Source organism: Terrapene carolina, unplaced genomic scaffold, assembly GCF_002925995.2.
Source record: "Terrapene carolina triunguis isolate 2854851 unplaced genomic scaffold, T_m_triunguis-2.0 Scaffold67, whole genome shotgun sequence".
Taxonomy (NCBI): domain Eukaryota; kingdom Metazoa; phylum Chordata; order Testudines; family Emydidae; genus Terrapene; species Terrapene triunguis.
The window spans coordinates 43,786,704-43,810,740 of NW_020664418.1; the positions used below are offsets into that span (position 1 = coordinate 43,786,704).

The window sequence follows — 24,037 nt, forward strand, 5'->3', positions numbered from 1 at the left end:
ACTTACAACTCCCGGGGCCCCGAGTGTCCTCTTTTTTCAGTGTTGAAATATGGTAACCCTAGGTGGAGAGTGGCGGGAGCCGGGAAAGTTGGAGCCCGGGGAGGAGGCGGCTGCGTGCTCAGATGCTGCCCGCCGCCTCTGTGCCCCGGCAGATCGCAGGAGTTGTAAGTTTTGCTGCAGCCACTCGCACTCGGGGTCCCCTTACCATATAGTTGGGGCGGGGCCGGGGTGGGAAAGGGGCGGGCCCAGGGCCCGTGGAGTGTCCTCATTTTTTATTTTTTAAATATGGTAACCCTACCTGAACCCCTCATTTCTGACCCCACCCCAGAGCCTGCACCCCCATTTTGAGCCTTCACCACCTCCCACACCCCAACCCCCTGCCCCAGCCCAGTGAAAGTGAGTGATGTTGGGGGAGAGCAAGCCATCCAGGGGGAATGTAGTGAGCGGGGGCAGGGCTAGGGTGTTCGGTTTTGTGCGATTAGAAAGTTGGCAACCCTACGCTCCAGCAGTGGAGGTCTGGGGAGAAGCGTCTGTCTCCCTCGGCAGCTCCCCTGCAGAGTCGGTCTCCTCCTGGGTCAGGGCACTGCTTGGCTCGGCAGCGACAGAGGCCTGCCGCGAGCCAGGCGCATCTGTCTCTTTCCCTGGCTGGGCTCTAACTGAGCTGGAGGTTCCATCTTTTGTACTTCCTGTCCCACGTCTCAACTTCTGGTAGGAGGGGCAAATCCAGCCTGACTCCGTCTACCTGGGCACAGAGAGTGGTTCCTCCCCTCTGGCTTGGAGGGAGGCCACACTGCCTCACTACACCCCTGTTTATGCTTCCAAGAATTGCATTAGCACTTTTGGCCATTGTATTACACAACAAGTTCAGCTGATTATCCATCATGGCCCCAAAATCTTTTTCAATCACTGCTTCTCAGAATAGATTTCCCTATGCTAGAAGTATGGCTTACATTCTTTGTTGCTAGATGTATACATTTACCCATATTAAAACACATTAAACCCCATATTGTTTGCTTGCATCTAACTTACCATACATAGAATTCGTCTATTTGATGTTTATTTTAAAATATGTAAGGAACTCAGACATTATGGTGCTGAGCATAGTATCAAAATCAAGTTAGATTAGCTAGATAGTCAGATAATTACTCTGAGCTATAGTGAGGAATGGGTATCTATAAATATATGTGGGTTTTTGCAAACAAAACATTTAAGACAATGAGAAAGACAATTTAATTGGGGTGGAAATGGATAGATATGTATTTGTAGTTAGTCACTCTGCTTAATTAAGGGGAGAAAAACCCAGTGGATTACAACTGTACTATAAATAAATTGTAACAAGTATACAGACGTAACAACTTAGTCCAATTAGTTTGTACATGAACATTTTTCTGATCTAAAATGTAGCTAAACATTTTATAAAAATATTTTTCAGACTCTTCTTTGTTTCTTAAACACAGTTTTAAGACTTCTAAAAAAAGAAAAAAGAGAAAAGATAAAGCAAACTTCAGGCAGTACTGATCAGACCTCTCTCTAAACAGAGACATAATAATTTACATTTTGAAAGAGTTATGTGATTCCCAAATCATGTCTGTCACATGAATCCAAACTTGTCTCAGTCTGATGAAGTCTTTTTCACTGTCCAATAGGAACCTGCATGTTTCAGAACGGATTGGAAAAAAGGGTGTTCCAAATCAGGCAGATTACTACAGATGTATGAATTACGATACTGTTGTTTAGAACTGAAAGACTACCAGATTTCACGTTCTGGAGCCAAGTTTCATGGATTCAAATTCCAACACTGTGGTTGTGACTGGTAAGTTTTTTGTTTTATTTTTTTTTTTAAATTTGCTTCCTCTTTTAGCCAGCCATGGAATGCACACATGCCTGATCTTTGTCATAAACGGTTCCCTGGAGGGAAATACAGTAGCAACTGGTCATAGTAACAATTCCAAATGGAAAATAACTCACTGCTGTGCCTTCCTAAGAAAATCAGATGTATATCTCCCCTTTATTGCCATCCAGTTTGGTTAGTTGATCCCTTTCTCTCTTTTAAAAAAGAAAACTTTGACGACATCTTCTCCAGTCCAAGTTGTGTAGCTGTCGGCAGTATAAACTAATGTTAGATGAACCTGACCCAAAAGGAGCTCTGAAGCAGCAAAACTAGGTTGCATCATGCCGCCACATAATCAGGGTCTAGAATTAGAACAACACATGGCAAATTTCAGGGTCTCAGTTTCATGGCAAGGTAAGAGAAAAATCACAAAAGGAACAGCAGCCTCATCACTGCTAAACTAGCCCATTAAAATTAAATATACCAGATAAGCACGCCTGAGCATGCAGGTCAAGGCACCAGATTTGAAAGTTTTCTCGCTAGCGATAGGTTATGCTGAATCACAACTGCAGACCCACCAACTAGAGAGGTTTTTGAACTTTAAAAGGTTAAAACTCTTAAGGAATGCTGCTACCCACTGTAGCTCTTGACATGTGAGTTGCTGGATAATTTTCCACTATAGGGCATCTGAGGACATAGGGATGAGGCTGAAGCTACATCAACATGTTTGCCCATGATGAGCTCCTTGTTAGTTTTTCCCCTTACATGGTCCTTTAGGTAGAGACTCCACTTGTTGAAATAGCTTTAGAATGACGTGTCTGTTAGACGCACAGGTGCCACTTAGAGGTAATATAGAGAATTATCATAGCGTGCCTCAATCCCATTTTCACCTGCTTGTAATATAAACTTGCTGGCGCTGCTCGCAGCTTTATTATCAACTATCTAATAATATTTCAGCCAATTTGATTTCTGTGTTGGCTTAACTATTTCAATACAGTAAGACCTTCTTACAGTGATTTCTTTTAATAAAACAGCTTTACCCTAAGCAATAGTTCTTTCTGACCACAGCTGTAATTTACATGTTGCACTGTGACCCAGTTCAGAATTTACATTTTACTATAAACAGAGTTTCACTCTGACTTGGTACCACTATATTCTTCACTGAAAGTGAAATGGAACAAGCATGGAATGATCTATATTTCCTTTTCGGGAAGAAAGGGTGTCCTTTATTTCACCACCACCACCACACACAACAGTGAAGCCTGTGAAACTCATTGTCACAAGTTATCATTGAGACTAAAAGCTTAGTATGATTTTTAAAAAAGGATTAGATATTTGTAGGAAGAAAAGGGGGAAAAAAGGAAGAAAAATAAAAAAGAAAGGGAAAGGGAAAAGGAAAAGACAAACACTGGAAGCAATTTAAGGCAGGTGTACCATACAGGTGGCCTAAAAAAATATTTGAGTTTTTTAACAGAGTCACTGCAGCCTTTATACTGTAGCTAAGGCTGTATAGTTTCCATAGAAGTAACGTACTTTTTTAGGGACCAAAAGGGCAAATTTTATGTACTTCAGCCAATATTTTATTACATTTTTGATACTCTTTTTTTCATTGGGGTTTATTTCAAAAATGATGTGCTTTAAAAAATAGGGATTAAAATAGCTTTACAGGCTTATCTGTATTAGTTGTTCCACTGACCAGGATCTAAGACATTGTCTACAATCCACAAGTGCATACCTGTACTATCTGATGTGATTTGGGATGGGGATGCAGAGAATGGGATGAGTAGAGCTAGTGGGGAATTTTTTAAATAAATGTTTTTCCCGACAAAATGCCTTTTCAACCAAAAAGAAAAGTGGTAATTTTTTCATTTTTGATGGAAAATTTTTAAACAAGAAATTGATTTTCTTTTTTCAAAAAACTGTCCATTCATCTCAATGGGCAACCCCTTTCACTTTTTTCCCCACCTTTTCCACATGGAAAAAAGATAAGCGAGAGAAAGTGGGAGAGGTTTTACCTACCAAAACAAAGCAATTTTTTTCAAAACATTTAAAAGAAAATTGATTAAAACATGATCATGAAATATACTTTACCTTTTTCAATGAGCTCTAGCGCTCAGGATGCTGTAGCGATAGTAAATGGAACAGAACACAATTTGATTTCAACACTTTTTCCTATAAAAACTATTCTAAATCACTTGACACTGATTTAGTAGGTAATGATGGGGCTGAGTCTCCTATTGTGAGAGTAGCCCTGTTGGTGCCAACATACCCACTCACTTCAATTACACTAACCACCTAAGAAAGAATTACTTAGTAAGCATTGCAGAATCAGGCCCTAAGTGGATGCATGTGTTCTCTGTAAAAAGGGAGATACACCTCTACCCCGATATAACGCTGTCCTTGGGAACCAAAAAGTCTTACCACATTATAGGTGAAACCACATTATATCAAACTTGCTTTGATCCGCTGGAGCGCGCAGCCCCGCCCCCGGAGCACTGCTTTACCGCGTTATATCTGAATTTGTGTTATATCGGGGTAGAGATGTCATAGAATTCCCTTAAGTATTACAAAGGCTGGTCTATCCAGTCGACTCATAGTCCACAACCAAGAATATCAAGGTCAAAAAGAACAAGTACATGAGTGCATATAATCCAACTCATGGTACTTGGAGTTCAAGCACAGTTTAATAGCACCTTTCTTTGATTTCAGGCTTTGGTCCCTTTCGACAACACCTCATTAACTCTAGCTGGGAAGCAGTGAAGGTAAGCACTGAAGAGGTTTTTCATGCAGGTCCATGTAGGAAACAAGAAAGGGGGATGCTTTGACTATAACTTCGTTCCTTCCATTGTTTGTCCATAGCCCAAAGCCGGTTCTTTTGTAATACACTAACAAAAAACAAAAAAGGGGGGGGGGGGCAGAGGAAAAAGCAGAAACTGCTGAATGAGTAAAAGATGAAAATGCACATATTACTTATAATGCTTAATTTTGCGTTGAGGTTTCTAAATCTGCCTTTTAAGTAACAGCCTTGCCTTGAAGAATTTAAAAACTGGACATATTTTTGCTATAGTGCCAGAACACCACCTTCCAGCATCAAAGAAAATGCAAAGGCAATACGTTCGTTATATTTCAGGGGACATCTGCTAAGTGAACGGAACTAAAATTGTATATTTACACACATGCATATATACACACACACACAACAACCTTAATTATAGAAATTGGAAAATAATCACTTTACTACAACAATCCCTAATAGTCTGTGAAAAGAACAGGAGTACTTGTGGCACCTTAGAGACTAACAAATTTATTAGAGCATAAGCTTTTGTGGCGGATCCTCATTACCCACTGTCATGTCAGATAGCTATGAGCAAAGATCATACAGTGTCCCTTGGCTCCGAGTGTGCCTTTTTGCTCAACTTTGCCTTCCCACTTTCAGTTGTTACCAGCCTCCGCTGTTAATACTGAAAAACAAAATTATTCAGATATGGGTTTTCCCCACTGCTGGACTCTATCTGTAACAAAAACATCCCTGAATTCCACCTTGCTACAGCCAAGGAAGATGAGCTTTGGAAATTCCTTTTTGCTCCCCAACCACATCTAGGAGACCCATATTTGATCATTTCATCCATTTACTGCAGGTGTTAAAAAAAACGGTGGTTTTCAATTAATATTTGGAGGAGTCCATATTTCCTGGCAAGCACCATTTCCCCAAATAAGGTCAGGTAAATTTCTGATTACGTTTTAAAAGCATAACTTAAAAGGCTCATCTGGTGTTAAACCAAGCCAAACCTCACTTCCTCTAATCTGATTTAGGGTTGTTGCACTCAGACATAAGGGGAGGCTGAACTTGACAAATTTCAGCAGCGGGCATGTGGCTAACTGTAAAATAATAGCCTATTCCATTATATTTGAAAACTGCACTTATTGTAGCAGCAGGTTTTATATGATTTATTAGTTGGGTATTTTAGTACCATAGCGCTCTCAAAAAGGTTAAAGGCTGTCATGTATTTCTGAGCAGCAGGAGCAGCTACAGATTTCTGCTCAGTGTGTGTACGCGTCATCTCTGTTCAGTACAATTTCCAGCCATTTGTAACACACAAAATGGCTGCTGCAGGTTTCAACACACAACCTCACCCCCATTCCATTTTCTCTCCTTGGGTATTTATTTGTACAATTAATCTAAGAGAAAGTCGTTCACACAAGCTATATCAATGTACTTGGCTGAGTCACATGGACAGACAGAACTGCAAAATAGAAAAGAGATTATGAAAATGAGATTTGAAGTGAGATGGAGGATGGATGAGGTAGAGAGATTGAAGGGGAGGGGGAAGAGAACAGGTTCTGGATGATGATAGAAAAGCGGAAGATGCAGAGAATAATAGTGATAGTGTACAGCAGGGCTGAGAGGAGCCCAGGGAAAGATGAACAGAGGTGGCGGTCATGGTCTGATAAGTTGGCTCAAACATGTCCTAAAGAAAACAAGAAAAAGAGAGAGAAAGATAGGTGCAAGATTCATCTGGATCATTGAATACATGAGGAGCCAATAGAGTAACAGCAAAAGTAAGACGTTTGTGCACCATAATAACCGTACTTGCTGATGATGCAGTGTCCACTGCTACAAGATTACATCCTTTATGCAAGCTGTAATGATAGCTATTGAAGATTTGACTTTAATTAAATTGAAGTGCAGTAAAGCCAAGATTATTGAGATACTCCCTGTTGGCAAATTTTCCCCAGGATCAAAGCAGAAACCAACTCCTCTAGGAATACAGTTGTCTTCAATGAATGTGTACAGGAGAGGGCAGGGGGTGGGGACACAGATCAGCACTGGAGGGGGATCTTAGTGTTTGGAAGAAGAAATCCATTAGGCATTCAGTGAAGTGATGAGGAGGAAGGGTAATCCAATCCCCGTAGGCTACTAAAAGCAGAACACATACTTCTGTTGTACCTTTCAGTACCCCAAGCATATCAGGAGGCCTATAAGTTATCCCAACCCGAGCTTGACGTACACCCCAAGCCACAAATATTTATCACTTGACAATACGCTTGGTCATCACCACCTGATTTCCATTGGTCCTAATTTTAGACACAGTATCATCTTATCCTGGTTGAAAATAAAATACGTTCTTTATCTGCAAGCAGAACAGCCTAAGGCCAGAACGCGCTGATGAAACAAGTTTTTGTAACATCATGTCATGTGCCTTCTGTGCCAGGAAATTAGGTAACGATAGCTAAAACATTCTATAATTAAAAATACCTAAGTCACGGAGCACAGAGATCAAATCCCCTTCTCTCAGCTCCAACACCCTGTATGTGGGATTAGTTTCTGCTTGTATTGGAGATACTGCCTCGGTTTCTGATTCCATTGTGGTGCAAGGAAGCAAAATCTAGATGATGGAAAGAACTATGCAGCAAAACAGGAAGAGTCTGGAACTTTGATAGACCAGTGAGTTGTTCTGGCTGGCCTACACTTAAATAGCAATCTGGGGCCAAATCCCACTGGCCTTGATCAGCCGAGTAGTCCTGGGACTTCAGGAGGCCTACACAAACAAGCTAAAGTCAGCAGAATTTGGCATGTACATTTGGTTGGTCTGAGCTCCTGCTCTCCTTACACAATCCGCCACATTCCTTATGGGGCCTCTTCTAGCCCCACCGCCACCAAGGACTGACATATTACAGGCACCCTCCTTCTAGTCAAAGAGAACTGGGCCAAATCCTGCTCTCCTTATTTACACTGAAAACCTGTTGATGACCATGGGAATTTGACTGGAATAAGGCAGGATTTGGCCCTCATTGTGGAGCTTAGCAGCAGCGATTCTAAGGTGACTGGGGGGTCTGTGTGTGGCTCACTAAGTGATGCAAGGCAATCCTGCCACCCCAGAGGACCAACCATTAACACACCCAGGTTCAATATAAAAAGGACTGTACAGTAGTAGCAGCTTTACTGACCCCATCCATTCAGGCTGGCTGTCTATCTAGAACGAGTTGGCTCTCCCCTAAACACTGCCTCATGAGGGTTTGTGTAAAGCCAGTCCCAGCAGGGCAGCCACTTCCCACCTATTTGTAGGTCAGAGTTTAGTTTAATCCCCAGTTCCTGCAGGAGCACGGCAGCAATCACAGAACCCAAAAGCATCGATGCAGTTTCACCCTCAATACTCTTCAGCATGGAGCATTATAGGCAGATTCCTCTCATTCTGGGAACAAAGACTTCTCTCCCTTGGGCCATACCTTTCCTCTTAAAGCCCTGCTTCCTTAAGACAACCCAGCTGCCAGGCCCTCTGTCTCAGGTTGGCAGCTTCAAACCTCTCTCCTCAGGGAGTGGCAGGTACTTTGCTCTTCCAGATACGATTACTGAGCCCTTCTCTTTGCTAATTGTAGGATACACTCCCCAATCCCAGCCGCATGGATCCATTGAGAGCAGTCTTTCCTTCTGTTATTTCAAAGCATTAGTCAGGCACACAAATGTGGGGAGGGTCATTTGGAGGACAGTGCTTCTATTTTCGGTGACTAGGCTGAATTCTCCTTTATTGCCATCCTGAGGAGCCAGAACACAAGAATGAATGAGCCAGTCTAGGTCCATGACTGCTACCAGGCTCTGAACTCATTCATACTGTCCTGGAAAGAGACATTGTGATGGGGTGTACCAGGCCCTTCGAGGCCCCCTGCTCCTACCTCACCCCACCCAGGAAAGGAGCGGTGAAGGTAAGTCCTCCAGGCCTGCCTAGAAAGGCTGCAAGGAAGCAGCCAATCAGAGCACAGCAGGCACAGTTAAAAGGAGTGCAGGGCTTGAGTTAGTCAGTTCTGGGCTGGGACCAGAGGAGTAAGGAAGGGTGCTTCTTGCTTGATGCTGGAGCTCCAGGGAAAACCAGAAGTTGGGTTCTGGTGGAATTGGCATTTGGTGAGGGAGAAGAGGAATTGAGAACTTCAGCCCTGAAGTAAGGATGAAGAGGAAGGGGCTACATGGGAAGCAGTCCAGGGAATGCAGCAGCAGCAACTATTAAAGAAAGCAACAGGTGGTGGCTATTTGTAGGGTCCCTAGAGTTGGGACCTGGTCCCCCCACTGGCTGCTGGGGAAGCAGCTTAAGCCCAAGAGATAAGACTCAGTATTAAGTCCATTAATGGCTATTAGCCAGGATGGGTAAGGAATGGTGTCCCTAGCCTCTGTTTGTCAGAGGGTGGAGATGGATGGCAGGAGAGAGATCACTTGATCATTACCTGTTAGGTTCACTCCCTCTGGGGCACCTGGAATTGGCCACTGTTGGTAGACAGGATACTGGGCTGGATGGACCTTTGGTCTGACCCAGTATGGCCGTTCTTATGTTCTTATTAAAGGCCTGAGAAACGGGCTAGAATTTAAACAGAACACCAGAGAACTGCTGAGGACAAAGTCACCAGGGAGAAAGCCCTGGGAACAATGCTCTATACCAGTACAGGCATGGACTTAAAGCTAGCTCAGAAGGACTTTTTACCCTGGAAGTGGTTCCTTCCTGGGTTGAGTCAATGAAGACCTGCCTGACAAGGGCAACAGCCAACAGAGGGGACCAGGAGCAGAGACAGGGGGCAGGTTCGCACTCAGTGGTCAGGAAACGCTCACGAGACATCTAAAAGGATTTTGCTTTCCTAGTTGGTAAAACACTGCATTTGAGTGCCTATTTTTTGATATAAATAAAATACACAAAGCATGTGAAAAATACCTGCCATGTTTGTATTAGCATGAGTTCACATCTCAGCCCGAGAAGATACACACGCAAGGCATCCATCAACATTACTGGGAGTTGCATCCATAGATGTCCCATTCATCAGAAAATATACCGCTTTAGTATTTAGGGGAAAGGACAAATCAAAAGGAAGTGAAGATATAAGTGGTTCCGTCAATTCAGGGTCACTGAGAAATGCTTCAAAGTTTTTACTAAACACATGGCCTGGCACGGTTGACTAGTGCTGGAAAGACTGAGCTTTCCTTTTAGAAATCTGTCTTTGTAAAGTCTTTCATGGCTCTTATAACTCCAGTCACCTGAAATACCCTCTTAAAATATGCATGAAAGTGCAGCAGCAACTTTTAACTCTTGAAACGTGGAGCATAATTTTCACTCTACGGGAAAGCAACACAGACAATATATTTACTTCAGATCAGCTGGCAAATTGCAGTCAGTGATTGTAGAGACAAGTGGGTGAGGTACTATCTTTTATTGGACTAGACTTGAAGAAGAGCTCTGTGAAAGCTCAAAAAGCTTGTTTCTTTCACCAACTGAAGTTGGTCCAATAAAAGATTGTACCTCACTCAACTTCTCTCTCTAATATCCTGGGACCAGCATGACTACAACAACACTGCAAACAGTCAGTGATTATGACAGGTTGGCTGCTCAGTGTCATTCACAGTTCCCTCAGAATCACAAATGCCTTGAATTATTTACTTCATACTATAGATCCACCTAGTCCCCTCCACCTGACCCTGTTTCTAACTCTCCTTCAAACAAGGTCAAGTGTCTGCCACGTGACAACAGCCAATTACCAAGTCAGCGTAATGCAGGATCAAGATCAGGGTCCCAACTCGATAACAGGACTCAAGCCTAAACACAGTGGCAAAACTCAGGATAATTAGTCTATGATGATTGCGTTAAAAGGGAAATTGTCAACTACTTCTAGGAGCCAGTTTTTCTAGCGGCGGCTGAGAGACAGACTTCAAGCCCTGTTCTTTATTCGTCCGTTGACTCTGTGATTTTAGGAAATGTGTCATTTAACCTCTCTAACTCACTTTAACCAGCAGTGAAGAGACTGCTATTTTATCTACCGCAGAAGGTTTTCGTGGAGCTTAATTAATGTTTTTAAAGTGCTTTGAAATCCTTCAGTGAACAGGTACAGAGAATTGAAAGCTATTTTTAAAGGGTTTTTAATTTCAATTTTTCAAGTTTCCTTTATTTATAAAACATTCTGAGGAGCTGAAAATATACCTGCAGCCCTTTAAAAACCCCTTTTTACATTTATTTACATGTTTGGTAAATATATATTTTAATTCCCTTATTCTTACCCCAGCACAACACTGTTAGGATCTTTTATAACACAGCACGTGCAAAAATGCTAGCATGATTCTGTGCCTAATCTGCATGAATAGTTACCATGATTTCACACACGTTTTAAAGTAACTGACTCCATGAAAATGCAGTTGCGTATCTATCTAGGTACTGCTACCCCATTTTGACCTGAGCAGCTAGCCAATATTTGGAGTCTTGTGGATTGTTTACATTAAGAGAAGTTGATGATGGAGTCCTGTTTCCTTAAACCAATAGGACTCAAACAGGAGGCACATTTTTTGTTCATGGTTCCAAGCCTCTTTCCAGCCAGTCCTCTGCCCAAAAATCTCCCTTGTCTTTGAGCTGTTTCCAGGGTGTCTCTTACTGTCTGCTTGGCCTCTCTCTGCCTGTTCCCTGGCTGCTGCTTAGACTCTCACACCACCAAACAATACTCAGCAAAACCCTCCCATCCACATAGCTCACTCTCTGCCCAGCCTTGCATGTGGCTTGTGTATTGTTTCAACTAACTTACTCCAAAAAAGGACCTTAACAGCTTCTTACATTTATTCTGAATGAAGGGATATTACACCCACCAGCTTCACCACGTCACACCCAACCTCCGTCATAACAGTATGTATTTGGTCCTCATCACTATAATATCAATGTGCCCCATAATATTTAATTGATTGTCTTCATAGCAACCCTATAGAGCAATGTTTCCCAAACTGGGGTTCGTGAATGTTACAGGGGGTTGTCGGGGAAAAATTCCCTAATGGCGGACAGAGCTATCCCTAGGGAGCGCGGGCAGCACGGGACCAGCAGCCCGGAGCCCCTAGACTTCCAAGAGCTAAGCAGATCAAAGCAAGCAGATTTATCACACTGAGGAGACTTAACCTTCAAGACTCCTTATAAGAAATGGAAAGGGAGGTGGATATTTTTTGCTGTTTTTAAAATTAAATAGGCAGCTAGTATTGTTTTTAAAATTATTATGAAGAACAAGTGTGCGTTGTTTGCCTGGACTGCTCAAGACCTGAATGCTTGTGTAGGAGGAACTCTGAGTTGGCTTCTTAAATACCTACATGGTGTTTCACATCTGATACTCCTTGATGAAACATAAGAGCCTTGTCTTATAACAGGCTTATTCAAAGTGATACAAGCTACGAAAGTGAGACCTTGGAAGAGTGTTGCCGTTTTCATAATGCAACAAAAATACTGTAACGATAAATAATAATTAATAATAATACATAGTGTGTAATAAACATGTCACACAAACAAATCTTATATTTCCAAGATCACTGCTTTTATAATTTACATTCAGGTAAAGGAGAAAATCCCTGGAAATATTCATTTTTAAGAGGGGGTTCACAAGACTTCAGTATCATTCCCATTTTACAGGAAGGGAACTGAGGCAGAGGATAGGTTAAGTGACTTCTCCAGTGTTACATAGGTAGCCTGCGGCAGAATCAAGAATTTAACCTAGTACCTTAACCTCTAGACCAGGGATCAGCAACGTTTGGCACGCAGCTCGCCAGGGTAAGTACCCTGGCGGGCCGGGCCAGTTTATTTACCTGCTGACGTGGCAGGTTCGGCCGATCGCGGCCCCCACTCGCCGCGGTTCGCCGTCCTGGGCCAATGGGGGCAGCGGGAAGCGGCGCGGGCGAGGGATGTGCTGGCCGCAGCTTCCCAGTGGGGGCCGCGATCGGCCGAACCTGCCACGTCAGCAGGTAAATAAAACTGGCCCGGCCCGCCAGGGTGCTTACCCTGGCGAGCCGCGTGCCGAACGTTGCCGACCCCTGATCTAGTCCATGTCACCAGGAATTGGCACAATCCCGGGAACCATATTGTACAGGGCTAACAATATTGCTTTTGGCCTTGTCTGCACATAAATTTGTACTGGTTTAATTAAAAGTGGCTTATTTTGGTTCATTTTAAGCCTTTTTCTAATCGATTTACAGTAAACTACTCCTGGTTTAAACCAAAATAAGAGTGTCCACATTGCCCTTTCACTAAGTCTGTTTAAAAATCACAACTTCAGTTAAACTGCTGCAACTTTTCATATAGACAAGCCCTTAGTAAATAGGTAGCCCTACAAATTGGTTTGCTCAATGACTAGTGTCCTCTTAAAAAAAAAAAGAAAAAAAAAGTCAATATCTGAAGGATAACATCTCAGCACGGCTTTCTCTATGTGAAAACAGATTGAATTTGAGGAATAAGCTGCTAGGACAGCACCCTGTGAATATTTAATTATGTAAGAACTTCCTGGTATTCCAAGTTATGGTCCATGACAGTATCAGGAGGTTTCTAAAGCTCAAGGTACCTGCTAACACAGAAGCTGACCCATTTTATAATTGCTACACCTGAGCTCACACGTTCTTCCTAGATTACTATTGTTTCCGTTCTTATAGCATGGCGTTTCACAGGACAGTCAGCTAGAACTCTGGCAAATTTGGGCAATACTCCCCTGAATCATTAACCACACGGCACCCAACCGGATTTCTGTGTTCAGTTGGCCAATGAGGCCATCCTCCATTGCCCACTTTTTAATTTTTCAAAGAAGTACCTTTGTGCTTTCTCCCACACTGGTCCTCACTCTTGGGAGGAGCTCCCCATAAACATCCACAAACCTCATTATCCTCCTCCTAATCCCTCCTTAAAACATTCCTTTGTGGTAATGCGTACAAAAACTTGATAACAGTTAAGCCATTATGGTGTGGATACCACAGCCTATATGCTGACCAGTAGTGTCTCAATGTTTCACTGTACTCCCTGTCCGTATCCATCTGTTTCTTGTCTTAGGGCAGGTCTACATTACAGCCGGGATCGATGCTCTGAGATCAATCCACCGGCGGTCGATTTAGTGGGTCTAGTGAAGACCCTCCAAATTGACAGCAGATCACTCTCCAGTCGACCCCTGTACTCTACCCCCGACGAGAAGAGTAAGGTAAGTCGATGGGAGAGTTTCTCCCGTCGACCCCCCACAGTGTAGGCCCCGCGGTAACTCGACCTAAGATACGTTATTCATGTAGCTGGAGTTGCGTAGCATAGGTCGACTTTCGGTGGTAGTGTAGACATAGCCTTATACTAAGATGTAAGCTCTTTGAGGCAGGGGCAGTCTTTTTATTCTGTGTTTGGACAATGCTTAGCACAACGGAGGTCATGGTCCATGACTAGGGCTATAAGGAACTATAGTAATACAGAAATAGGCCATGTCTACACTACAAACTTTGGTCAACACAAGTTACATTGGTGTACAGTCACCAAAGTTGGTATACTTGTGTCAGTGCAAAGTGCAGTGCACCATGGGTAGTATCAGAGTGCCACATGCTGCCATCTGGCACAATGCTTTTTGGGAAATTTTCCCAATGTGTTGTGGGAGAGAAATGACCAGGGATCTCTGGGAGCTAGGGGTCAAATTCCCAGCATGCAATTTCTCCATCCCCTAATACCATCCATATCCCATAATTTCTGCACTTTAAAAAAAAAAAATCCCACAAACCTGGGGACAAATTTCACTGTCCACCATCTCTGACAGAAGCACGGAGCCCTCAGAGCTCTGCACTATTCTCATGAACATTGGAAGTACAGAACACGATTCTCCTGTATTTGCAGACCTGCAGGAAGTACCACATCAACGGTGCACATGGCAATTTATTCAATGAGAATTCACTGACATAGTGAAAAACAATCCAAGGTTGTCGGTGGTGTTCATGGATGACAGTGGTATTTCTGGGCCTGTGAAATGAGCACTGACTGGTGGGATTGCATTGTAATGCAGGTATGGGATGAGTAGCAGTGGTTGCAGAACTTTTGGATGCTCACCGCAGCCCTCCAGTGCAGGGACACGAGAAAAATGTTGCATTGACAGCAGAGAAGTGAATGGTGATCACATGGTGGAAGCCTGCAATGCTGGATTGCTGCTGGTCAGTGGGAAATCATTTTGGAGTTGAAAATTCCAAAGTTGGGGCCATTTCCAGGTAAGGGAGTAGGGTCATTAATTGTCTCCTGCTGTGCATGACTGTGACTCTCTGCAATGTGCAGGACGTTGTGGATGATTTGCACCTATGGAGACCCCAACTGTGGTGTGGTGATTGATGGCACGCATACTCCTATTTTGACACCTGCCCACCTTGCCATAGAATACCATAGAAAGGGCTATTTTTGTACAAATGTGCAAAGCATTGGTGGATTACTGGGGATGCTTCACTGCTATCAGTATGGGCTGGTCAGAGAAGGTGAATGACGTGTGCAACTTTAACAGCAGAGGACTTTTCAGACATCTGCAAGCAGGGACATTCTTTCCTGAGTGGTGGATTACCTTTGGCAATATTGAAATGCCAGGAGTGATTCTGGGACCCAGCCTATCCCTTGCTCTCCTGGGCTCATGAAGCCATGCACTGGCCACCTCAACAACACAAGGAAAGATTCAACTAACGGCTCAGCAGGCACAGAATGATTCTTGAATGTGCTTTTTGTAGACTGAAGAGATGCTGATGTTGTGCACTGGCTAGACTGGTTATAGCTGCCTGTTGTGCCCTGCATAATATCTGTGAGGCAAAGCCCCAGGTACAGTAAGTATGGCCTACCAGGGGCTGGGGGAGGGGGAAGGATTTCTGTTGCATCAAACAATACTATTTCAGTCCGGATTCCACAGGTATGAGCAAAGGGCACTGAATATTGGCACTGTTTTCCACAGGCAGTGGTGCTTTTAGCTGATGAGGGTAACAAAAGCACAGAGCACACAGCTGCTGTTTGGTATGCCAAAGCCGCCCAGGCTCATATGTCACTAACTTGTTTACTGCAATGGTGCCACCTGAACTCATCGCAAAGTGGCATGGAAAAGCGTCCTACCGTGGAGGAAGAAATAAGGCAGCCTTCCTTATTAGAAACCATACAAACCTTTGGGAGAGGATTGCAGAGTATCTCTATGAAAGTTTAATCGAGATTCTCAGGAGGGTGAAAGGGACATCCCCATGTACATAAACAAACTGCTCCACATGCCCCTCCTTCACACCCAGCTTAACCCTACAGGAGAATGAAAAGCACATGCCAACTCTACTTCTCTTTGTTGTACCTCTACCTCTTCTAATATGAGTAAAACAATTAAAAGTCAGTACCTCTGCCTTGTTAAGGGGGCATGGGCTGGGCGCCACCCTTAAATTTAACCATTGTAAGGAAAGACACATGCACACACTTACCTGAGGTCCCTTCCCCTTCATCAGGCTCATCCATGCTCACCTGGAGGGACTGGCTAGCCTGGGGCAGGCTCAAACAGGTCCTGGCTCGTGATATGGCTGCAGTCTCCTGCCGTGTCTCTCCCCCTCTTCCTCCGCCTCACTGTTCACAGCAGGGGTCTCTGTCTGGGACTCCTCAGAGGCATCCATGGTACTGTGCTGGGTACTGGGGGTGTCTCCACAAGTAGGACATGCAGTGTGTTGTAATAGCGGCTGGTCTCTGGCTCAGCACTAGATCGATCGGTTTCCTTGGCCTGGTGTTATGCCTAGCCAAGTTCCTTTGCTTTCACACAGCGCTGCTGCTGATCCCGGTCATACCCCTTCCTTTGCCTGCCTCCCCCACGCACTCTGCTCATATCTGTCCACGTTACTATGGCTGGTCCATAGCTGTGCCTGCACAGCCTCTTCTCACCACAGGCCCAGGAGATCCAATACCTCCTATCTACTCCTGGCAGGACTGCGTGGAGCCAGCCTGTTGGTTGGACGGTTGCACAGAGAAAGGAAGGGCTGCTAGGTGTGCTTGCCACTCTGGGCAACCAGGAAAAGGCATTTTAAAAACAAGCAGGAGGCTTGAAAGGAGGTGAGGGGGTAGCTTCCAGTCTCCATGACAGCAGCGTTTACAACTGAGACCAGAGCGGTCAATGTCACAGGGAACGTGGCATTCTGGGACAGCTGCTGGAGGACTGTAAGGGTTGACACAGGTCACACAGCACCTACATTAGCACTCCACTAACCTCAGTAGATTGACCATGGCGCCACGCTGTTTGAGGTGGTGGTTTTATTGCATTGCCATAACAGGGTGTGTACGTCATCCAAAGAAATTTGAGCATAGATACATGCACAGATAGGTTGACACAAAGCGGCTTACGTCAACCTAAATCTGTAGTGTAGATCAGCCTAAATAATAATAAAGCACTTATTTAGGATCTAACAGAGATTGTATCTTCCTTTCTGTCCCTGATACAATCTTCAGCACTTTGCTGCTGATCAGAGTTCCTCCTGTATAAACTACGGGCCAAATTCACGCCTGTGTGTGTCGCCATTGATATAGATGGAGCAATACCAGGAATGAATTTGGCCTAGTCAGTTACAATTCAAACTAAGAGTTCAAGAGGTGAATGACAGCAGCAGCTTTAACATTTATTTTTGGTCCCCATGTCTTACAGAGAAGTTACAGTCAGTCACATTACCCAGGCCTTGCAGTTAAAAGAGGAAAAATCTCATTAAATATTCAAATTAAATATGCGTTAAAAAATAAAATGCTAATCGTAAATTGGCTCGGGTTTTATTTTTTTGGAAGCAGAGACACAGCACTGCATTCTTAAGCAAAGAGGATACAACGGCCTCTCAAGACTGTCAGTGCCCAGAGGAAAAAGGGCTGGCAGTGTTCTCTAAATGTGTTTACTTCCCCACAGGCATTGTTTCCTTGCTCGTGTCACATCGTTTATTGAGCACAGCTAATCAATGTTTCCGCTGACAAGAAAACTGGAACAGTTTATTTAGGAAGCCAGTGTTCAAGGGCAAATTTCCCAGTCCACACAAAAGAGACCTGGGCTCCTTCCATGCAAGCGACCCTAGTGAGAAACAGGTCCGCTTTCCCTTAAAGGCACCGGGATGCTCTCCCACCGTGCCTCTTCCCAGTACACATCTAGTTTCCCACCAGACCCTTCCCTAACACAGAACAGATTCCCTCTGCAGATGCCTACTTCCCACAGCAGACCTACCTCATGACTTACCAACCACTCCCCTGCTCCCTTGCCCGTAAGCCCTATTGTCCTGACCAGAATTCCCCCATGATTCATCCATTAACCATTGGAACAACTTACCAAGGATCAGGATGGACTCTCCATCAGTGGCAATTTTTAAATCAAGATTGATGTTTTGCTAAAATATATGCTTCTGCTTCCAACAGGAATTAATTCAGGGAAGTCCTGTGGCCTGCGGAGTACAGGTGGTCAGACTGGTTAATCATAATGGTCCCTTCTGCCCTTCTAACATATGAATCCTTACGAATCTTCTGGATGCCCCTTTCAATGACTATTTCCTCATTTTGTCTTCTGAGGTTGGCTGGCCCCTCCTCCAATCTAGCTTTTTAGATGGTTCCATTATTTCTCCCACCCCAAATCCAGAGCAAGAAACCAAATTCTTCAGGGAAAGTGTTGGGGTTCATGTCTTTTATAGGCAAAGCATAAGGAGAATCCCATCCCAATAGGTGCCATTTCCCTATATTGAGGAACCCCCTACAGCAGCTAGGCAGATGTTCCACAGTCCAGGGAAACCTTGTCCATTACAGCTGGGGTTTCTTGCACTGATAAAATCACCAAGCCTGAAATAAGTAATCAAACAACAAATATGGCCACCTCTCACAGCCTATTTAATTACAACTCTCTGCTATTAATAAAATGAAGCTGCATATAAACCAGGGATATTTCCCACGGCCAACCTTTTTCCTTGTCGACAGTGAGATAATTCCTCTTTGTCCAAAGCACCTAAAACTAGAATAAGCCCTAGAAAACAGCATAAGGGAGCGTGCTGCCTTGGCAGAAGTTGGACTAGATATCCTCATGGGAATTTTGTATGATGTGTGTCTCAGCAGAAGTATAAGTTTGGCTCTCAAGTCCTCTGAAGGGACAGTGTTGGTTATATCAAGGTTTATAACACATTTTTCATAAGTTGCACATAAAATCAAAGAATATCAGGGTTGGAAGGGACCTCAGGAAGTCATCTAGTCCAACCCCCTGCTCAAAGCAGGACCAACCCCCAACTAAATCATCCCAGCCAGGGCTTTGTCAAGCCTGACCTTAAAAACCTCTAAGGAAGGAGATTCCACCACCTCCCTAGGGAACCCATTCCAGTGCTTCACCAGCCTCCTAGTGAAAAAGTTGTTCCTAATATCCAACCTAAACCTCCCCCACTGCAACTTGAGACCATTGCTCCTTGTTCTGTCATCTGGTACCACTGAGAACAGTCTAGATCCATTCTCTTTGGAACCCCCTTTCAGGTAGTTGAAAGCAGCTATCAAATCCCCCCTCATTCTTCTCTTCTGCAGCCTAAACAATCCCAGTTCCCTCAGCCTTTCCTCATAAGTCATGTGTTCCAGCCCCCTAATCATTTTTGTTGCTCTCCGCTGGACTCTTTCCAACTTTTCCACATCCTTCTTGTAGTGTGGGGCCCAAAACTGGACACAGTACTCCAGATGAGGCCTCACCAATGTCGAATAGAGGGGAACGATCACGTCCCTCGATCTGCTGGCAATACCCCTACTTATACAGCCCAAAATGCCGTTAGCCTTCTTGGCAACAAGGGCACACTGTCGACTCATATCCAGCTTCTCGTCCACTGTAACCCCTAGGTCCTTTTCTTGAGAGAGAGAGAGATGATATACATTACACAAGTGGTCCACAGAGACGGCTGGTCATGTGTTATTAGTTCTTCTCCTCGTTTCCAGTGGCTAAATCACTTTAAAAGTAGCTAAAAGATATTAAATATTTTCCTAAGGTCACTTTTTCCGGTAAGCCATTGCTTTTTGCCAAAGAGATGTTTGGTTATCAGGGGGAAGGGAGATGGTCCACACAATCATTAATGCTAGAGAAGTTGTCCATGGACTATTTGGGAACCACTAGGGTAGATATGTTGCATTGCAATATACTCTCTGAATTGGACCAAAGTCTGATTTTTCACATCGCCCTTTGAGACAATCTAATGCTTTTCAAGCCTGTGTTGCTTCTTTCTACGTACAGGAGACGTCCAAGTTAGGCCTTGGTGAAAACATAGATCTACACATCATGCAACTGCCAGTGGCTTACCAAAAAGCAAAGGAGCTCGTCTGTAAGATATGGGGGACTCTTCAACCACTAGTGAGTGATTATATAGTTGAATTTTTTTCGCTTAAATTAAAACTGAACCAAATAATACAGTGTCTGTTCAGAAGGTGGATATAGCTTGTCCACTAGATATAGTCAGAAAAAAACAGGATAGAAAAGGAGGGTGGAACTCCTGAGCGTGTGCCGAGAGGTAGGGTAGATGGACCAAAGAAACCTATTTGAGCTTTAAAAACCTCTCCCTCTTTTCAGCACACGAAATAAAGGGTAATATCTTTCAACCACCTGAAGCGATAGTGAGCAATGGGATATAATTGTGTCCCTCTGAGACAGGCAAAATGGACAATCAGGTCTTTGAAGGACACTGCTGTGGAGTGTTTTCATAGTACAGCCACCAAGAATATTAGTGCCAATGATTCTCTATATTTTTCACTCTGTGAGCCACTTCATCAGAGACAGAGCCCTTACATGATCTCACTTTCTCCTCCCAACTTCTTACTGAGTGAAATAATATGAGAACCATTCTGTGGACCATCACCAAAGACTTCATGAGCCACTGGTGAGCTACACCACTGGAAATAGTTATGCTGGCAACCTGCATGAGGAGGGTCTTTCCCAAAAGAAGTCATTCAGTTGCTAGAATGGCTTCTGGCAGCTCTTACCAAGGATCTGATGGAGAGGGAAAGAGCATTTAGATCATGACCCAAAAGCGAACCTTAGCCAGACCACAGATGGACTCAATGCCTGTTTGTTCGGAGTGTGAGCTGTAGCAGAGGTACCTGAATGTGTGAACAAAGCCAGTGTAGCTCTGGGCAAAGAGCAAAAAGGGTGAAGTGCTGGATTCTGTGACAGTAGCTAACTTAAGCTCAGAAAAACAAACATGGAAAAATACATGGGGAGATGGGCATGCACATCTGAGAATGCATGGGTGTTGGAGGAATATTTCTCTCCTGTATCTAGTTTAGATGGGGTGGTGGTGCATTGATACAGAATCCTTTGGTTCCTTCACAGCAATCAAATGACAGCTGAAGAGAGCCCTTTACGTGCTAATCAAACATCTCCTACACCTACAGTACCTAGTCATCTATCTAGGTTCTTAGATGATGCTCATCATCAGGGTATTAGAGTGTGTAGCCTTATAGGACAGGATGACTGCTAACCATTACTCATTACATATCAGTGTAAGAAATCTACCACATGAATGTTTGAGAAGTTTAAAGAAACAGCTATTGTTCAAGAGGTGAATGTACACACCTTAGATACGTTTTGGGCAACTGTTTAATTTGGTTTTTACTGGATCCCCATAAAAAAAAAATCTTCCTCTTATGAAAGGAAACTAGATCAACACAGAATGTCAGGCTTTTTAACAATGTTTTTGTGGAATAAATTTGAATCAGTTGTATACATATCACCGCTAGGAAAAAATGTTTACACAAAAAAAAATTAGAAAAGAAAATAGTTCATTATTGAATCTTGGGGTATTACATGGACTGGTAAAGTTGTAATTTTTTTTTTAATAGTTATGAAATGTGTATTTTACCCCCACTAAAGCATGTTCCTCACAGTCGGCAAATTTTTAAATCAGGAGCACCTAATGAGAATTAGGAACATAAATAACTTCTGTCTAATAGTGATGCATTTATCTGGTGTCAAGTGATTAAATGACACTTTGATATAGCGATGAGCATGGTATAAAATATATATGGTGCTTAACTATGCATAAAATAGTCCTGGCCTACAACCCATTGATAAATACAGATTTGGGGCCAAATCTTGCAATCCTTGTGCATCCAAAACTTCTATTTAATGACGTTTTGGGTGTGCAAGAAACTCAGGATTTCAGCTCTAAAGGAAGAAATACAGCTGAAGTACAGAAAGTCTTTCTTATTCCAGCATTTTCATCCAATAGAGTATTTGTCATTTTAAAATGAGGCTTTTTAAAAAAAATCCTCCTTTGCTTAATTGGGAAAACTACTTATTTGGAATAAAAAGCTGCTGACTTTGATAGCTTGATTAAGAGGCTTCTCTGTCCTGAGGGCAATATAATCTGGAGTGGGTCTTTAAAAACTCCCCAAAGTGTCTGTGTATGTCAGACAAGATTGTGGAGGTGCAGTTTAAAGTGTCAGCTAAAGATTTATGATGAAAATTGGTGCAACTTGATGCATATACTATTAGCTTTTAACAATGGCGCTGTATGCAGAACAGTGGAAAGAACCGCTGTGAGTTACAAGAAGGTGCTGCATATATCCTTGTGCTGGTTTCCTAATCTGACTAGATAAAACAAACAACGAAACTCCAATTTTGTTCTACATTACAAAGGGTCATCTACGTTTTCTTTAAAGAGGAGCAATAAGACAGACACTCCACCTTGGAGCTGCTATTTCATAAACTGCTTGGTGCTATTGCATTGGATGTTTTTAAAAACAAGTCTGTCATTTTCATTTCCTGTTATTCACTCTGGTGGGGGCAAAAAAACAGCTCACTGTTCACATTGGACTCGCTTCATCCTCCAAAGCAATCATCATCCTTGAACAGTGTGGGAAGAACAAAGGCTACAAAGAGATGGATGTTTGTGGTTTTTGCCCAGAAGATGGCTGTTGTCTGTTAGATGGCCCAGAAAAGATTGAGTCTACAATTAATATGAAAACTCTCTGGAAAAACATTTCGGTGGAAGGGATTGATATCGTCTTTTCCAGAGATGCAGGAAGGTAAACACATTATTAGTGAGAGAGGATATTAAAGCAGCTCATTTCACCTTCAAGAATCATTACAAGTACTTGCTCCCTCACCAATACACATATCTACTTAAAGTTAACAGTCACAGGTGTGAAAAGGACACAAGGGACTGAAAATTTAGACTGATGATTTGCACAAAAAGTAAGGCCAATAGAAATGTTTCCTTGAATTTGTAAATTCCAGTAGAAACGATTTTTAAAACAAAATATGACAGTGACGCAATTTTTTCAGCACTGTGCAAGATAATGAGAAACTGATTCTGACTAGCCACTGACTTTAATCCACTTTCATTGTCCAAACGGAGCGAGGCGGACAAAAGGTGAATGAGCAGCCTTCAGAATAAACAAATTCATTTTAAAAAATTTTCTTAAAAAAAAAACGTGTCTATGGCAACTAACAATTTTTTTAATGTGATTCTTTAACCAATCTTTAAAACAACAAACAAAAACCAGGATTCTTGAAGGTCAAAATTAGTTTTTATTTTCGGAGTGTTTGGGTCTCGGAGTGATGTGATATGAGAAAAGGGAAGAATTTATCCAGAAAGTATCTTACACACACAACATTTTTTGAAATTGTGCTACTTTTATGTAGGGGGCTGGGAAGTGGGGCTGTAGGTAGGTGTGTGTGTGTGTACGTACATACGTACAGTTGGGTAATTTTCCAGTCTAATTTAGTTTGTGATCTCACAAAACAATGCACGTATAATGATTTTTATTTTGCAGACGCTATTAAGTGGGTGTCCATCAAATCAAGCCAGCACTCAAGGAATGTTTGTTTCTAAAAGTGTTTTGGGTTTTTTTTTTTAATTTCCATTTTTCCTAATACAAAGCACATAAACCAAATCTGGCTTAACTGCTTAAACTGTGTTTAATTAAATCAAAGTTTAGCTTTCCTTAATTCTTTTTTTTTTTTTTTAATGTTGTAGGTACATCTGTGATTATACCTATTATACCTCTCTGTATTATGGTAATGGAAAAGCAGCTTTTATACATGTGCCGCCATTATCCAAATTGGTAACAGCAGACTTTCTAGGAAAAGCACTACAAATAATTATCTTAGAGATGTTAAAGCAGTGTGGGGAAAAGAATGAATAAAAAGGATGGTTTACAGAAGACATGCAAGTTTCTCAGAATACAGTAAAATTATTTTAACCTTCCTCTGAGGCAACCCTTAAGATTTAAAAACAAAAACAAACGAACAAAAATTACATAGCATGGGAGGGCAGAATTAAAATAAGTTCCAAAATCCTACAATAACTTTAGCAAATTTTTCATTACATAAAAAACAAGTAAAACAAATTACAAACAAAGGAAGAAATGTAAACAATCTTTTAGGGGAACGCCAGTGACTGGTGATTTATCTTGCTAATGGTAACAAATTTGCTTCTGATTTAGGATACAAGGAAAA

At 42.7% G+C, this 24,037-nt stretch overlaps 2 protein-coding genes across 2 annotated transcripts in view; one reads left to right on the forward strand and one right to left on the reverse strand.

The window, feature by feature from the left end:
- Positions 1-883, reverse strand: part of FAM169B (family with sequence similarity 169 member B) — a 49,368-nt gene extending 48,485 nt beyond the window's left edge. The window contains exon 1 of the mRNA XM_026648464.1: positions 856-883. Coding sequence (XP_026504249.1) covers positions 856-883 — 28 coding nt within the window. The remainder of the gene's footprint in view (positions 1-855) is intronic.
- Positions 884-1,749: 866 nt separating this feature from the next.
- Positions 1,750-24,037, forward strand: PGPEP1L (pyroglutamyl-peptidase I like). Its single transcript, XM_024210951.1, has 5 exons — positions 1,750-1,813; positions 4,541-4,593; positions 19,814-19,930; positions 22,373-22,602; positions 23,556-24,037. Exons 1-5 carry the CDS (start codon positions 1,780-1,782, stop codon positions 23,722-23,724), a joined length of 603 nt encoding a protein of 200 aa, XP_024066719.1. The 5' UTR covers positions 1,750-1,779; the 3' UTR covers positions 23,725-24,037.